Source organism: Ursus arctos, unplaced genomic scaffold (genome assembly GCF_023065955.2).
Source record: "Ursus arctos isolate Adak ecotype North America unplaced genomic scaffold, UrsArc2.0 scaffold_5, whole genome shotgun sequence".
NCBI lineage: Eukaryota > Metazoa > Chordata > Mammalia > Carnivora > Ursidae > Ursus > Ursus arctos.
Window position 1 is genome coordinate 45086707 of NW_026623067.1, and position 17487 is coordinate 45104193.

At 42.8% G+C, this 17487-nt stretch overlaps 1 protein-coding gene across 1 annotated transcript in view; it reads left to right on the forward strand.

The window, feature by feature from the left end:
- Positions 1-17487, forward strand: part of IL31RA (interleukin 31 receptor A) — a 49408-nt gene that overhangs the window by 29682 nt on the left and 2239 nt on the right. Inside the window, exons 6-13 of the mRNA XM_026498949.4 lie at positions 1399-1478; positions 3746-3962; positions 9572-9754; positions 10654-10755; positions 11535-11681; positions 13483-13623; positions 15713-15806; positions 16926-17007. Of these exons, the coding sequence (XP_026354734.4) occupies positions 1399-1478; positions 3746-3962; positions 9572-9754; positions 10654-10755; positions 11535-11681; positions 13483-13623; positions 15713-15806; positions 16926-17007 (1046 nt within the window). The remainder of the gene's footprint in view (positions 1-1398; positions 1479-3745; positions 3963-9571; positions 9755-10653; positions 10756-11534; positions 11682-13482; positions 13624-15712; positions 15807-16925; positions 17008-17487) is intronic.

The following is a 17487-nucleotide window of genomic DNA, read 5'->3' on the forward strand; positions in this document are numbered from 1 at the left end:
GACTGTTTTACCCGCCCTTCAGCTTCTGCAAGAGTAGTTGTAGAAATGTGACTCTCCATTGATGGCAAAACAGGTTATTGACTTAATTGCCCTCTGGCTCATTTTTCCGCATTATGAAGTTGTCTTCAGTTGGAATTCAGTAATTTCACCCTAAGACACGCAGTCACCTGAAGTGTGATTTCAGATACCTGAAAACAGTCTGTCAGTACTAAAATAGTTTAGATCTTGGCTTGAGTAGTTGACCCCATTCTTTGCAGACCTACTTACAGTGTCTTCAGCCATGTGGTTTCCTCAAGAAAAAATTCAGAGTTCATTAACTGCATCTTCAATTAGAGACATTTCCTTCTTTCTCCAAAGCACAGGCCACTAGTCTTCTGGACAGTTCCTTAGCATTCTCAGCTTTCTTCTCATGGCTAACATGCATAGGCCATTCTTAAATGAGAAACTCAGGATTTTGAAATTATCCCTGTCTGGTTAGATCATTGGAAGCTAACAAACTTGAACTGTATTGTCTTGGATTATGTTATCCGCTGGAGAAATGTATAAATCAGGTTTAACATTATGCCCTTGCACTTTAGAGAACACAAATATGAAAAACGGACCTATGTCATATTTCTGTACTTTTGCTCAACTGTAATTGCAGACATTGGCCTTATGTTATCCATTGTCTTTTAAGAGGATCCCCATGATTAATTCCATTTATTCATTCCCCTAGCTGGAAAATATTTGCTTCTTCATATGATTGCTTTTTATCAGGCTATGAGAAACATGCAGTTCAATATGATCCTTTTTTGCTTTTTCTGCCACAAGGATCAGCACTGAATTTAAAGCTCAGGGAATGACCTAGTAAAGATTATTTCTCTGCTCCTTTCTTCTTTAATTCTTTCTTATAAAATCTTAACATTTTTGGGGAGTAGGTCTCGGTCTCTCTTTCTCCCTCCCTCCCTCTTTCCCACTCTGAAATAGTATATATAATATAATAATATATCTCTATCTATGTATCTATCTCCTTGTCAGTTATCTGTGTCATTCCCAGCTTTAATGTATGTAGATGTTACATCTTAGAGGACATGAGATGTTACATTTCAATCCAGATTGCAGTGATAAATTATATCACCGTTCTATCTATTGTACTTTTTTACCTTACATTGAGTCATCACATCCAAGAGCAAATTTGTTTTTTGCTTTTGGTTGATGCCAATCCTTTGGCCACAAAATGAAGACATCATGGGTTGTTGCAATGCTGCCATCCCTCCACCACCCACTTTATTCCTCCTGGCTCCCTCCAGCAAACCCTTCCCAACTGCATTTCTAATAGGCAGCCCAGCTAATTTCACCATATTCTGTTTCAGCTCTCTTCTGTCTTATGTTGAGCACCTCACTCTTGTTTCCTTACAGCTCCCTATGGCCTGGATCTGTGGAGAGTCCTGAGACCAGCCAAGGTCGATGGAAGAAGGCCAGTGCAGTTGATGTGGAAGGTGACCTCCTTAAGGGTTTTGTTGTTGTTGTTGTTGTTGTTTGTTTTTCTGTTTAGAACCATTGGTCTTTTACACCTCCAATAACTGTAATTCTTGAACTTTCACCTCCTGAATTTCCTTCCCCGGAGGCTTTATAATATTCCAAACCTCACTGTGGTTTCCCAGTTCACAAAGCCTCATAGGCCATCTTATAGTTGGCCTAAATGTGCCTTACAGACCCCGCCCCCTCTCAACTTTGGTCTGAAACATTAACATTTAAGACAGGTACAAAGTGCAAGTGCAGGAGGCACCTTGACCTTCTGGGGAAAAGCCCCCTGTGCTGGCTGCATTAGAAGGCAGTGTAATATTTTATAGCACCCACCCCAACATGGGAGAAGAGCACTGACTAGGGGTCATCTCACTAATGTGTCCTCAGGTTATTGAAAACATATTACACATGTATCCCTTTGAGTACTGGTATAGCGGGGTATGAGAATAGAACAGGGGCCAAATGGTCCTTTCTAGGATGGAGGCCTGGGATTGAGGAACAAAGGAGAAGGTGGAGGCATCATGCAGAGAGAAGGAGAAAGGAAGAGAAAGTTGGACAAAGGACAGAAAAGGAGGGGAAGAGGGAATAAAAAGGAAAGGAAAAGAGCAAATATGAGGAAATAAAACCCCAGCCAGGAACCAGGAGAGACAAGATGGGGGAGTTGAGGAGGGGAGAAGAAAGGGAGGAGAACAGCGGGATGTCAGAATGCTTTAGTCGTGTCCAGAGTTCTCGGGGAACACTCAGCATGTGTTACATGTTTAGCATGTACTTGCTAAGGCCACGCAAGTTTTAAAATCCTTCTGAAAATGGAGAAATCACCTGCTTTACCAAATGAAATTCTAATCCCAATTATGTCCTCTGCCTTTCCCACTCTCTTCACACCCTAAGGCTATGGGGCACCCTCAGGGTGCAGAGGCATCGGTCCAGGGAGGGCACAGCCAGGCGCACTGGAAAACCTTTGAAAATCAAGATTGTGTGAATCCCAGATGTTATGGTTTCTTTCTCACTGATTAAATGTGGAAACAAATCACTCAGTCAACATATTTTTGGGCAAGGAAAGCAAACAATGGCACATACCCACATGCGGTCAGCCACAGAGTGTTGGGTCAAGTAGGTCAACATGTGAAGTTGGTGAAATGGACTTGAATGCCCTCCACCTTCTCCCAGTCACCTGGGGCTGGTCCTTTTTATTTTATTTTTTTGCCTCAGTAGGAGAGGTTTCTATGAATTAAAGTTCGTTAAAAAGGTTGGGCTAAAACTGAATGGGGATAATATTGCTCCGCGAATATACTTAAAAAGTCCCTTAGTTGTATACCTTAAAGTAGTGAATTTTATGGTATCTGAATTACATCTCAATAAAGCTGTTGTTTACAAAAGAGAATGCATTGTCCTAAGAGGTAAAAACCTCCCAGTCATTAGGAAGTTTCTGTCAATGCCTGAACAGGAAAGACAGTGTGACAAAGTGACTTCTAAAGTCCTGTCTGACCTTACATTCAGTCATTCTACTCCACCCATGTGTGTTGTCAGTAACACAAAGTGAAGAACTGGAAAGCCCTATAATTCCTGGAAAGTACTTAGCAAGCTGATCCCTAGGCAAAAACATATGGTTAGTAGGTTCAGGTTCAAGGCTGAAAAGAAGAGTTTGGCTTGGACTCCCTGGGGTCACCTTAGGCTTCTCACCACAGATTTAGGACTGGTAGGGCAACCGTGAAGGTTTTAGACTTCTTAGCTGGGATATCTGGTATGGCTGGTCCAGCGAAGCTAGCTCCTTTCTCAAAGGAGGAGGCATGCTGCTTTTTATGTAGCAGTACAGGTATTTTCCAACCCTTGAAAGCTTCCAGAGAAGAGATGACCCAGGGCCAAAACAGAATTGGGATTCTTGGAGTGAATGCCTCACATTTTTAGCTTATACTGTCGTGTGCATGTGGGAGGGAAAGAAAGATAAGCATCAAAATGACTTGGTTACATTGGCTTGCACCTTCTCCTAGTTAAGCTTCATGGACTTAGACTCCTGTTAAGGGTTGATACCAAGGGACCATTTATCAAAGCTCTTTTGGCCCTTGAAGGATTATAACACAATGCAGGGTGTGTTATTCATCCCAGAAGTGTGGTGACCTAATTGTAGTTTAGCACCTAATAATTAACATTACCCCTTACCCCTCATCCTCACCATTTATTATCGTCTCAGTGCCTATCTTTTCTTGTTTCTGGCAATACATTTTGTTTCCTTTGGGTTCAGAAGGCAAGCGGAGCCCCAGTCCTGGAGAAGGCCCTTGGCTACAACATATGGTACTTTCCAGAAAACAACACTAATCTCACAGAAACAGTGAACACCACTAACCAGACGCATGAACTGTATCTGGGAGGCAAGACCCATTGGGTGTATGTGATTTCTTATAATTCTCTTGGGGAATCTCCGGTGGCCACCCTGAGGATTCCGGCTATTGATGAAAAGTGTAAGTAGAGTGTGAACGTCTTACTTAGATGCCTGGTCCCAACCGGTTGGCCAGGAAGTGTCCTCAAGGATTGCTCTTTCTCTCAAGTCAAAATGAAAACAAGTGGGAGCTTTTTAGGTTATGGTGAGAAGACCAAAATCTTGTGGTAATTAATGAGCCCCTTGAAATAGACTTCCTTTGGAGCAAAGCCTGTGTTGAAAAGCAGAGACTTCATAAAGTCATATGAGACAAAGTCATACGCCTAGAAGTTCTACAAGCAGCTTGTATTTGTTTTGGTCTGAGTGAGCCGTATAAAACTGTCCCATAAACCACGTTTGTCCTTAGTGGCAGAAACTTCTCTTTTGAGCTTTCCTTCTGACAGTATTGACCGTGTCCCAGCCCGTGTTTGCTCACTCTTCCATGTTCTTCCTTTTCCCCTTTCCATGTGACTCCTAAGTTGGGAAAACTTCTGATGTTTATACTTGTCAATAAAGTGCTCATTATACTTTTGATTAAGTGGTTTTAAATATTTTACTGCTCCCAGGCGAACTCATCTTTTATATCGCATATTGGAATAAAATACCTTCTTTGATTCTTAGTCAAGGAATTGCAGGCAAGGGATTTCTTCTCTCCTACTTTCTTTTTTTCTATAAATCTTGCTGTTTCTCATTTTATAGATTTTTCTCGTTTATTTTGTTTAATACCTATCTCTCCCTCAGTTGGATGCAAGTTCCTTGAGCACAGAGATTATTGTCTTTTTTCTTTTCCTCCTCTTCTTCTTCCTCACACCACTCCCCCCTTCTGCAACACCTAGAGCAGGCATACAGGAGTTGACATAGAAAAGGTGCTCAGTAAGTATTTGTTGAAACACATCATAGTTAGGTAAGCCACTCTCCAGTTTTTTACCTCTCTTTACTTAGAACTAGACTGGTTCGGGCCTTTACACTACCAGCTCTAGACTTGTTTGCCTAGACTCCCTTCTTTCTCTTCCCCTTAAACTTAACCCATTTCTTCCCTTGCCTCATTTTAGAACTCCTATATACAGTTGATTCTTGAACAACATGGGTTTGAACTGGGTGGGTCCACTTATATGCAAATTTTTCACTGTACAATACTATAAATTTTTTTCTTTTATGACTTTCTAAATAACATTTTCTCTAGCATTCTTTGTTGTAAAAATACAATACATAGTACATGTAACATACAAAACGTGTTAATCCACTGTGTTATCAGTAAGGCTTCCAGCCAACAGTAAGCGATTAGCAGTAGTTAAGTTTTGGGGGAGTCAAAAGTTATACATAGATTTTCAACTGCACAGGAAGTTGGTGCCCCTAACCCTCATGTTGTTCAAGGGCCAGTTGTGTACATATTCTGTGTTTTGAGCTACACTTGACGTTACCGTAGTATTTAATAATATTCCCCATCATCCTTTGTTCCTGACCTGCCTATCCAATACCCCTAATGATGAGGTTTCTGACATATGCATGTGTCATTGAATAAACATTCTTTGTTAGTAGAGGCACTGCTGCATAGTAATACCAGTTTCTTGGTGTGGCCCTTGAGTGGGAGGTAGTAAAGAGTAAGGATAGAAATATGGGCTTTGGAGTGTAACAGCCTGTATTCATATCTTGGTTTTTTCACTATGGTATCCAGATACCACAAACCTTGCGCAAGTTATGTAACCTCTCTAAACCTCAGCTACTTGTAAAATGGAGCTATTATATAGTAATACCTCCGTCACAGAGCTGTTGTGAAGTGAGATTGGGTATTTAAAATGATTTGCCTACTGCTAATAATTACTATTGTCATTCTTTTTAAAAAAAGATTTTATTTATTTATTTATTTGAGAGAGAGAGAGAGAAAGAGGGAATAGAGGAGGGAGTGGGGAGAGAGAGAATCCAAAGCAGACCCTATGCTGAGTGCAGCCCCTTGCAGGACTTGATCGCAGAACCACAAGATCATGACCTTAGCCGAAACCAAGAGTTGGACACTCAATGGACTAAGCCACCCAAGGCACCCCACCATTGTTGTTCTTAATAAAATTTCCGATTAAATTTTTATTAGGCAGGGATTATCCACTTTAAAAGTACTATAAAATAATATTTTATCTAAAATCACGGTGAATTCCCATAGGGTTTTTGTTACTAATTCCCAATTCTGAAGGAACTTGCTTTGTGTCGGCAGCATCAGTGTGATCGTTGGTTACGAGCATCCCAGACCAGATGCAGGCAGGCTACAGCCATGGACCAAACCTGGCTGATACCTGTTTTTGTGACTGACGTTTTCTTGAAACACAGCCACACCTATTTGTTCACATTCGCTGTGTCTCCTTTTGTGCAACAGCGGCAGAGTTGAATCGTTGTGACGAAGACCATGTGTCTGAGAAAACCTAAAATATTTACTACTTGGCTTCTTACAGAGACAGTGTAAAGACTCCTGTTTTAGACATAGAAGAAAGTAATTGCTTTACAGAATTTTGTTTAATGAGGTGGTCCATCATTTCATAGATGATGAAGCCGAGATTCAGGAAGGCTGGGGAATGTGCCCACGGCTGCTCAGGTGGGATTCAAACCCGGGTCTGCATGATCCGAGTTTGTACAATATATCAGAATCTTGGGCTTGATGCTGTTTGACACTGAACCAGCTATTTACCTCTGTGGGCCTCCATTTTACCATCTTTAAAATAAGGGCTTGGAATAGATACACCTTCAGGCTCCTTCCGGCCCGAACATCTCTGAGTTTTAAAGGACCTTAGCCGGCAGGTGGCTCTGAAGTGATCTGAGGCAAGGCCTAGAAGAGCACAGCCACTGTGTGGTGCAGCATGAGGAGGTGGTCGGGACTCTTGGGGCAGCGCTGAGGGTAGCTAAGCTGAGGCACCACAGCGCCCGAGGCTGTATTTGATGGCCCATGGTGACTGCCCTCATGCAAACCACAAGAACGTAAAGGTGTTAGCAGTCAAAGCCCCTTTCCCCCTCTCCCAGGGAGAATACGGATTTTCTACTGCATCTAGGGGTATGTTGTCTTTGGAGAAATTGTTCAAGTGTTCTTGTTGAATAATGGAAGGATTCAGGAGTTAGTTTATGTACAGCAGACTGATTTTTTGGAAAGTTCTCTTTCTGCACCCTTGACACTGCCCAGGTCCTTTCAAGTTTGACTTATGTCTTAATGGAACCTTTTCCACACCTCTCGTGGCCCCGAGCCTGGGCTGTTCCCTTCATGCCTGCAGCATGTTTGGCTCTTTCAGCCTGACTCCTGCTCCTCAGACAGCCAGCATTGATAAAGAAAAGGAGTATGGGCTTAGGAACCAACACTCACTCCTGTCTTCGGGTCAGGATTTGTGTGCAAGTAATTATTACGAAAGTGCTTCCAGGGAGACCAGAAAAGGATGTGAGGGAAACAAGGCCAGGGAAGGGGAGTTGGCCAAGCCAAAGGTGCTGTGTGTTTTTCCCAGGGCTGCTGTAACAATGCACCAGACTGAGTGGCTTCTAACAACAGAAAGGTACTGTCCCATTGTTCTGGAGGCTAGAAGTCTAACATGAAGGTGTTGGCAGGGCCGTGCTCTAGGGGAGGGAGCTTCCTTACTTCTTCCAGCTTTTGGAAGCCCCAGGCATTCCTTGGCTTGTCACAGCATAACTTCAGTCTCTGCCTGGGTCTTCACATGGCCAGCTTCCTATGTCTCTTTGTTTCTGTGTCCAAATTCCACTCACGAGGACATCAGGCATATTGGGATAAGGACCCACTATCTTAACTACTAAAATCCACAACAATCTGATTTCCTGATAAGGTTACATTCTGCAGTACTGAGGATATCTTTTTTGGGGGGACACAGTTCAACCCATAATGGATACAATTTGTAATAAAAATCTTGGGGAGTGTGATTCCAGCATGACCTGCAAGGGGACTCTGGAGTGTGAGTTACATCACACAGTTCTTCCAACCAAGCAAAACACACACACACACACGCACACGCGCGCGCGCGCGCGGTAAGAAGGAATTGAGAAGATCAGAGAGCATGAACATTAGCTGTTACAAGAGCCCAGGGAGGGTTCCAAAACTCTCGAAATGCCCTTCAGCCTGACTGGAATGGTAACTGAGGGTGCTTAGAGGCTATGAGCAGGGGTGGGTGGTGGGTGGTGGGGGTGATAGGAGCTCTAGGGATCACATGGGGTTGATGTCCTGGCCCCCATCCCTACTCCAGCTTTACATTTCTTTCATGCCTCAGTTGCCCTTCCTGACCCTTGCAGGTTGACAAATTACCTGGCCTTCTGGGACTAGCAGCTGGAGTGTCTCATAAAGGCCCAGTTTGAGAAAAGGATTCATAAACTGTGGCCTCCAAGAACAGAGGCCCCTAAATACGCACACAGCTTGCTGGGGCTTGTTGCCTAGAAATAGTAGGATTCTGTACTCCTGGATCTCACACCAAATTCCCACACTTGGCCTGGGCTTCTAGCTTCAGAAGACTTTTTGATTTTTTTGGAGGACACTGTCTGCTGCCTTTATCCAGGACTGTCTTTGGTGTTCACTGAAGCATACCTTCTGTTAATTGCAATTTTGAAGCCTCAGGCATGTTGTGGGTGGTAAGGGGCGGAGGAGAGGGGCAAGCAGCACCCTGTGATCTTCTGGGCCCCACCCCTAGGAGCCCTCCTTCTGTGCCACACCGCCCTCCAGTAGTTCTCCTTTCTTCTTATTTAGAACATTTTTAACAAGATAGCTCTCTGATTCTACTCAAATCCTAGGTATTGTATTTGAACTCACATGTTCAACTTTTCTTTTTTTTAAAAGGTTTTATTTATTTATTTATTTATTTGACACAGAGAGAGAGAGAGAGAGAGGGCACAAGCAGGCAGAGTGGCAGGCAGAGGGAGAAGCAGGCTCCCTGCTGAGCAGAGAGCCTGACATGGGGCTTGATCCCAGGACCCCAGGATCATGACCTGAGCCGAAGGTAGACACTTAACTGACTGAGCCACCTAGGTGCCCCCCCCTTTAAGATTTTATTTATAATTTTTCTATTAAAGGAATCCTTGTTGCTTGTTTCCAGACATGAGTTTTTTTGTTAGGCCTGTAGAAAATGTTGTCATTTGCATATCAGTCCATACCTAGGTGCTTTCAAGGGTGTGTCTGCATCTTTCTGGTACAGATACAATTCTTACTGCCTTACAGATAGGAATCCATAGCCAGGTTGTGTGGGACCAGCTTAGATCGTCAAAATTTGAAGCCACCTCCCAGGTATGACTGTAGGGGCACCATCTCCCAGCTCCCAGCCATAGAATTACTGGTACCTGAAATTCTGCTTTTAGAGATTCATTCTTCGTCTTAGACTTGCTTCCTTTTACTTGCACAGGCACATATGGAAGGTAAGTCTTGTGAGTCAGCAACTCTCTAGTGAGATTCTTTCTTGGAAACAAGTAAATTCTGGGGATATAAGGGAAGATTAAGGAGGTACTTAATCATCAAAGGTGGGAGGCAAGGAAAAGCGAGATGGTAAAAAGGATGGAAACAGCACCAGAAGGGAAGGCTGCAGTAGAGATCCTGAATTTTGACCTTCTTTACGATTTGGGCAGTGAATGGGGGCCAGTGTGGTTGGTGCATTTGGAGCAGCTTTTTCTCTTCTTTTTTCCCCCTTCTCTTAGCATTTCAGTGCATTGAGGCCATGCAGGCCTGCCTCACTCAGGACCAGCTGGTGGTGGAGTGGCAGAGCTCTGTTCCAGAGGTGGACACATGGATGGTTGAATGGTTCCCAGATTTGGACTCAAAGCCCTCCACTTTTTCCTGGGAATCTGTGTCTCAGGCCAGGAACTGGACAATCCAGAAAGGTAGTCACTGTGGACCCCACAAGCTCCCTCTATATAGGATTCAGTTTCACTTCCATCAGTTTTAAAATCTTTAACTTTGACTTCAAAGCTGTAGACGTGGTTACTAGCATTTGACAAGGCAAGCGCAAGCCTAGTGAAGTGCCATACTTCTTGGCATTTCCCACTTAGGCTGGGCCAGGAAGCCATGGATATCAGACCAGGTATGTGGTATGTGGTATGTGGTATGTGGTATGTGGAAAACACCATGTTGACATCACCATCAGAGAGCCCTTCCTGGATATCTTGATCATGTGGGTAACACTAGAGTTTGTCTCCCATCAGTCCGGCCCAGGCTACTTTTTAGTTCTGGTTCCCTGTTTAAGATCTAGATCCCTTCTCCAGGTGAACGATATAGAGGTTAGCCTTCTTTTTAAGAAAGTTCCTGCTCCTTGAATGACAGATGAGTGAGGCTTTACCCTCCCAATCCTGTCAGTCTAATCATTTATTAATACTTAATGGCACCCCCTATAAAGAATTATACTCATGCCTGGATTCATGGTAGAGGAGCTAGAATTCATGGTATCTGAGTTCTCAGGGTGTTACGCTATTGACAGAAGGATGAAGTTTTATTCTGTAGCGCTTCCAAATCATGTAACAAAATCCATGATGGAGGAGGGACCGGATCTCTTAGTTTTCCCTTCCTGGGTGGTTCTGTCATTTCATCAGAGTGGTGCAGACTTAGTTCTAAGAATTAATTTAACAAGTTTAGAACTGGAATAGACATTGGAGGCCATCCAATCTAACCTTATTTTCCAGATGTGGAAACTGTAGAGAAACAGATTGTGTCCTTTAAGTCATAGACGTAACTCAGTCTAATGGTTCTTCTCCTTATTTTCTGTCTCTCTCTTTCTTTTTTACAGATGAATTAAAGCCTTTCTGGTGCTATAACATCTCTGTGTACCCAGTGTTGGGAGACCGAGTGGGCCAGCCATATTCCATCCAGGCTTACGTCCGAGAAGGCAGTATGTATGGAAAGGCCCCGTGGGGTGAGGGAACCCTGGGGCCTGTCCAACATCCAGACAAGGCTGTGAATGTCTGCAGCTCATTCGCAGTTGCCTTAGTGCTGAGCTGGGCTGCACCTTCACCTTGTAAGCTACACGCCTTGACACAACTGTGGTCAGGCTGTAGGTTCACTGGATTTCAAAGCTGGGGTAGAAGTTAGAGACCCTCAAGTCCAAGCCCCTCACTCTACAAATGGAAAATCAAGGCTCAGAGAGGTGAAATAGTTGGTCCAACCTCACAAAGGAACTTAGTGCCAATAGCCCTGTAAGCAGGAATGACATTTATTTAAGACCAAGTTAGGGACATAAATTATTTTTATGTAGCAGTAATCAAGGGTTGTACTGATGAGCTGCTCAGCCTTTATCTTTTGGAAGTTAACCTTTTCCAGATTCAATATTAGAAAATACATCCTGTCACTCAAAGGTAACCCATTAGGGCATGTCCTTCAGCTATATTTGATAACAGTTAGTACCTGTATGAATGAAAGCTTGAATGCCAAATAAGAGTGAGGGTTCTGTAAGAAAGCACATTTTGCAGACCTTTGACAGTGCTTTTCTTCTGTTCAAGTTGGATAATTTCCGAAAACTATGTTTCCAAACAAGGTGGTGCATTGTGTCCCAACTCTGCCCCAACATCCCCTCTCCAGCACCGACTTTGCTTTTAGTACTAGCCAGAACCTTTGTGGGGAAAGGGTCTACTCTGTTGTGATTCAGTGTTTATTGTTTAATGTGCTGTAAAGTTCCATCAGTGGGTCCTGTGACCGAGGCAGACAACATTGGTGTGAAGACAGTCACAATCACATGGAAAGAGATTCCCAAGAGTCAGAGAAATGGTTTCATCAGGAACTACACCATATTTTACCAAGCTGAAGATGGAAAGGAATTCTGTAAGTGTGCCTGTAGCCAAGTTGGAAAACCCCCAAGCCCCAAATAGATGCTACGGATACACCTGCCACAGGGGTTGGTGCCCTACAATCTTGCATGAGTCACTTAGCCTCTTTGACCCTCTCTGATAATGAGGCCAAGAGCACCTATCTCTTGAGTTTTTTGGAGTCATATGAGAGTGTAGTGACAGTACCTAAGAATCTTTTAGGAACCACAGGAGTTGATATAATTTGTCCTGGTCAGGCTGTGAACAAGTTGGCCTCCTGGAAGCTTCCCAATCATTAACACAGAGTGGGGTGTGTCTGGATTAAAGAGTAGAGTGATGACACTTACCTCAGCGCAGGACCCTTTACTCTGACTCCTGCTGCACACTGCCAAGTCATACTTTTCTTGTCTTGAATCCATAGTATCTACAGACATCCTAAATTCTGGGTTAGGCTTGGGTTCGTATTTAGGCTAACTTTTTGTTGTTGTTGTTGTTGTTATGGTAAAATACATAAAACATAAAATTTACCACTTAAAACATTTGAAAGTGTACAATTTGGTGGCATTGAATATACCAGTAATGTTGCGAGACCACCATTTCTACCTGTTCCCACCCCAAATAGAAACCCTGCACCCATTAATCAGTCGTTTCTCATTGTCTTCTTCCCACAGTCCCTGGAAACCACAAAATTGCTTTCTGTCTTTTGGATTTATGTATTCTGGCTGTCATATAAATGGAATCATACAATAGGAGGCTTTTTGTGTCTGGCTTCTTTTACTTAGCATTGTGTTTTCAGTTCATCCGTCTTGTAGATTGTTAATAGTATCTCATTCCTTTTTATAGCTGAAGAATATTCTATTTTATGGATATTCTGTTTTTGTTCTGCATTTTGTTTATCCATTCATCAGTTAATGGGCATTTGGGTCGTTTCCACTTTTTGGCTACTATAATTAATGCTGCTGTGAACATGGGTATGCCGATACTGTTTGAGTCTCTGCTTTTAATTCTTTGGGGCATATACGTAGGAGTGGAATTGCTGGCCCATATGGTAATTCTAGTTTAACTTTTTGAGAAACCACCCAACTATTTTCCATAGTGGCTGCCCCATGTTACATGCCCACCAGCAATGGATGAGAGTTACAATTTCTCCACATTCTTACCAATACTTACTTTCCATTGAAAAATTATTATAACTATAGTAGTGGGTGTGAAATGGTTTCTCAATGTGGTTTTGTTTCGCATTTCCTTAATAGCAAATGATGTTGAGCATCTTTGCATGTGCTTATTGGCCATTTGTATATCTTCTTTGAGAAAATCTGTTCAATTTCTTTGCCCACTTTTATATTGGGTTGTTTGTCTTTCAGTTATTGAGTCATAAGAGTTATATATATTCTGGATAGAAGTTCCTTATAAAATATATGATTTGCAAATATTTTTTCCCATTCTGTGGATTGTCTTTTTACTCTCTTGATAATGTCTTCTGATGTACACAAGCTTTTAATTTTGGTGAAGTCCAGATTAATCTATTTTCTTTTGTTGCTTATGTATTTGGTATCATATCTAAGAAACCACTGCCAAGTTCAAGGCTACCACTTACCCTATATTGTCGTCTAAGAGTTTTATAGTGTTAGCTCTTATGTTTAGGTCTTTGATATATCTTTATAGCCTAATTTTAAGCAGAACATGGGTAGAGGGATTGGGGTATTAGATTGGCTGACTTGGGGGTACAGGTCCCAGTGCTCTTATTTCACTCTTCCTAAAGCACAATTTTTACTTGGACTTGGCTATCGTGTTTGACTTCTATATTTTTCTGTTAGCCAAGACAGTCAACTCCAACATCCTGCAGTATGGCCTGGAGTCCCTGACACGAAAGACCTCTTATACTCTTCAAGTCATGGCCAGCACCAGTGCTGGGGGAAAAAACGGCACCACGATAAACTTCAAGACATTATCAATTAGTGAGTATTTCCTTTATGCCTTGGATAAGTCTCCTTGGCATTTCCCTTAGGCCAGTTAGAGATGATGTTTGCCAAAGGCGGGGGAAGACTACCTAATAAAAGGGAAGCACATAAGTAGAAAGAACCATCTGCCCTCTGGCTCACTGACCTTTCTGGAAAGCGTACGGGTGAGGAGAGAGTAGGGAGAGCAGACACATTGAGAACTGAGTTTGAAAAGACTAGTCATTTTGCTCCTTCATCATGGGTAGTCCCGTGTCATCTTGAGGAGAAGGGTTCAAGTTAATTCCAGCTTCACTCTCAGTACAAGCCAGCTCCTGCTTCAAAGCTGTCCCCAAGTTCATAGTCATCAGCTTCTGTGTTTCAGAGGTTACTGCAGAGTGGGACCTTGGAGGGAAAACCTTGGTTGAATAAGCACCATTGTCCACAGGAAGGAACTTAACTTCCATCATTTGTGGAGATTTTTCAGCAAAAGAGTACATAATATGTTCTACGTATCAGTTTTTACATTAAAAAATAGAGAGCAAGAAAAATGTAATAACAAAATATAAAATACAATATAGTGTTGTATGATGCTTATTGGAAATATTCAAGAGGAAAAGAAGATAGAATGGGAAGAGAGATGAAGAAGAAAGAAAGAAGGGGAATAGGAGAAACAAATATGTTAATTTTCTCAAGTCCTTGAGGGTCAGAGATTTGATTTTAAGGGTATACTAGAACTGTTTTAGGAATTATTTATATTAAAAGTGAAGAGACATTGCCAATTTTTGCAGTAAATCTAAAAATAGTCTGGTTTAAGTACTATTTCTCTCTCTCTCTCTTTTTAGAGAGAGAGAGTGAGAGAACATGTGGGCAAAGGGAGAGGGAGAGAGATAATCTTAAGCAGGCTCCACACTCAGTGTGGAGGCCTCAACCTCATGACTCTAAGACCTGAGCCAAAATCAAGACGCCCAACCCACTGAGCCACCCAGACACCCCTGGTTTAAGTACTCTTGAAAGCCTCTTGTTCATGACATTTTCAAAAGATTTATAAAAGTATCTTTCAGGCTCTGGAAAATATGCATATAGCATGTGTTTCCACATAGAAAACACGCTCTGTTTTTATGGACTAATACTGCCCTTTTGGAGTTCTTTTTGATATTGTTCTGTAGAATTTTTTAAAATCATACTGTATTTTCACGGCACCAGGCACAGATTGCATCACCTGCTAGAATTTTCTCCATGGGTCAAATTTAAGGCAAGAGCCTGCCTTGGAGCCTCGATGTTTCTTAAACCTGTCTGCAGATTACAGACCTCGCTGCTTCTGTCTTCGTTCCTCCGCAGTCTATTCTGCACACCGCAGTCAGAGTTTAAAACCCTAGACCCCTGCTTGGAATCCACCGTGGCTTCTGTTGTGTGTTAAATAAAATGCAAATTCCTACCCATAGCTTTCAGGATCCTTCCTGAGCTGGGGTTTACTGACCTCATCTCCTACCACGTTCTGCTTCTATCTTTGCTGACTTCCTGCTTCAAGGCGTTTGCGTCTGCTGTTCCTTCTGCCAGGAATGTTTGCTCCATATTTTTGCATGAGTGATTTCTTCTCTTTATTAACATTAGCTGAGATCTCACCTCTCAGAGAAGTCTTCCTTTGCCAATATGTAAAGTTACTAACTCTCCTCCCATCTTACCTAAATACACGCTATCATCCTCTTATATCTGAAATGATCTTCTTTGTTTATTGTCTGAATCCTTCTGCCAGGACGTAGGTGGCATGCGAGTAGGGATCTTGTGTTTCTTCCTTATTGCTGTTTGTTTTATTACCCAGTATAGTGTTTGGTAAACGGTAAGTGCTCAATAAATATGTACTAAGGGAACTAAGGGAAGTTGGAGAACCTGGTAAACATATCTGTCACTATTATTCAGGCAGAAGAAAACTGGATGAGGAGCCACAAATACCAAGTTTCTTTTTATGAATAAATTTTAATTGAATTGAAAGAAAACTCATAAAGAACATGTTGCTGAAACTACCTGGAAGAAAAAATTAATCTTTAATTTTTGTCAAGAAAGTGAGGAGCTCATCCTTTTACTGACTTTTGTTCTCCTATTCCCAAAGGTATCCTTGAGATTTTCTTTATAACTTCTTTGGTTGGAGGTGGTCTTCTCATTCTCATCATGTTGACAGTGGTATATGGTCTCAAAAAACCCAAGTGAGTTTATAGGCAACAACAAGTAGCCTCAAAATCAGGGGTCAAAGGGAGTGGAAGGCATCATGGGTGGAGAGGGCACTCTATTATTAAGGGGGTGTTGATTCACTTATTAATTTGGTACATACTTATTGAATTTATTATATGCCATCCTGTACTCCAATTCTGACCAAACGAGAGGATTTTCATTTCCCATAGCCCCATGCACCAGGCTTATGCCAGGGGATTGCCAGCTGCCCCACAGGTTTTATCTTCTATATTTGGCATCTGACTCTAAAGTTTGGGAGAAGGTCCTTTCTCTTAGTGTCTAGCAGCAGCAAGAGGCCTCAGGCCACTTACTTCTCTCCCAGGTAGAGAAGGAATGTACTCATGGAATTAGAGCACTGGCTAGTAGTATGCCCAGAACAGACTTGTTCCTTGCCCGTGGTGCAGTGTTGGAGGGCTGGCCTCAAGAACATTTGTCCTGCATGCCCTGGCCGCTGTGGGAAAGGAAGCTTGTCTTCAGGGTCTTGTGCTTTCTCTCCCCAGAGAGCCTCATGCTACCCTGCTGGTCAAGGGCTCCCTCCCCAGTAGACCTCTCTCTCCAGAACCGCACCGTTGAGGGCCTTCTCTGCCAAGCAGATATGCTTGGTTATAGTTAAGTGAATGTCACCCTCATTTCCCAATCATAGGTAGAAACCAAGTCACCAGCCAAACTCTTGTACATTTTGCATGTCGAACAGGCTCCCAGGTGATACAGCTGCTACTGGTTGGGACCACACTTTGAGAATCACTGCACTAAAGTGTGGGTATCATATCAGGCTTAGAGCATTACCCTTCCTAGAGAATACTCAAAGGCAAGGTTCTGTGATGGTGTGATTTCCAGCATCAGGACCAGCGGTGGAGATGCAGGGGCAGGAGAGGGTAAGAAAGGTGTCTTTCCATCACATCCCATCAATGACTTGTAATTTCACTCCCCAGACTATGTGTTCCCAGTTTCGGTCAGGAGGTCAGAAGCTTGCCCTTGTTTATCAGGGAACCATATAATTTCCCTGTAGCAGAGCTCCACTCTCTGGCGTAGCCATGCAGTGTAAGTAACATACTTCTTGACCTCACTCCCTGCCTTATCTTATCTCTTATTAGCAAATTGAAGCACTTATGTTGGCCGGATGTCCCCAACCCTGCTGAAAGCAGCATAGCCACATGGCATGGAGATGATTTCAAGGTAAATACTTCTGCTTTTGTTAGGGAAATCATTGAGCAGGTTGGCTGCAGAAGACAAGGAAGGGCGATGGAGGCGGGGAGGAGTCCTGGGCTGAGATCTGTACAGGCTTCACATCAATAGAACTTGAGGTTAAAAAGTCCCAGGGTATGGCTGGCAGGACAGGTGGAATGAGCCTTCCTGGAATGACTTTGGCTTTCATCCTCCTGGACCAGCTGAAAGGACTTCACTAGGCTCAGAGGACCCAGTGTGTGCTGGACATGGAATTGTTCCTACAAGGGATGCCACTGAAAGATACTGGCCCAACCCTCAAGGACCTGACTGTCTAATTACGGAGCAAGAGAGAGGCTGGCTATAAGATTCAAGGCCATTTAAAAAGCAGTCAAGAACTTTTTTTTTTTTTTAAAGATTTTATTTATTTATTCGACAGAGATAGAGACAGCCAGCGAGAGAGGGAACACAAGCAGGGGGAGTGGGAGAGGA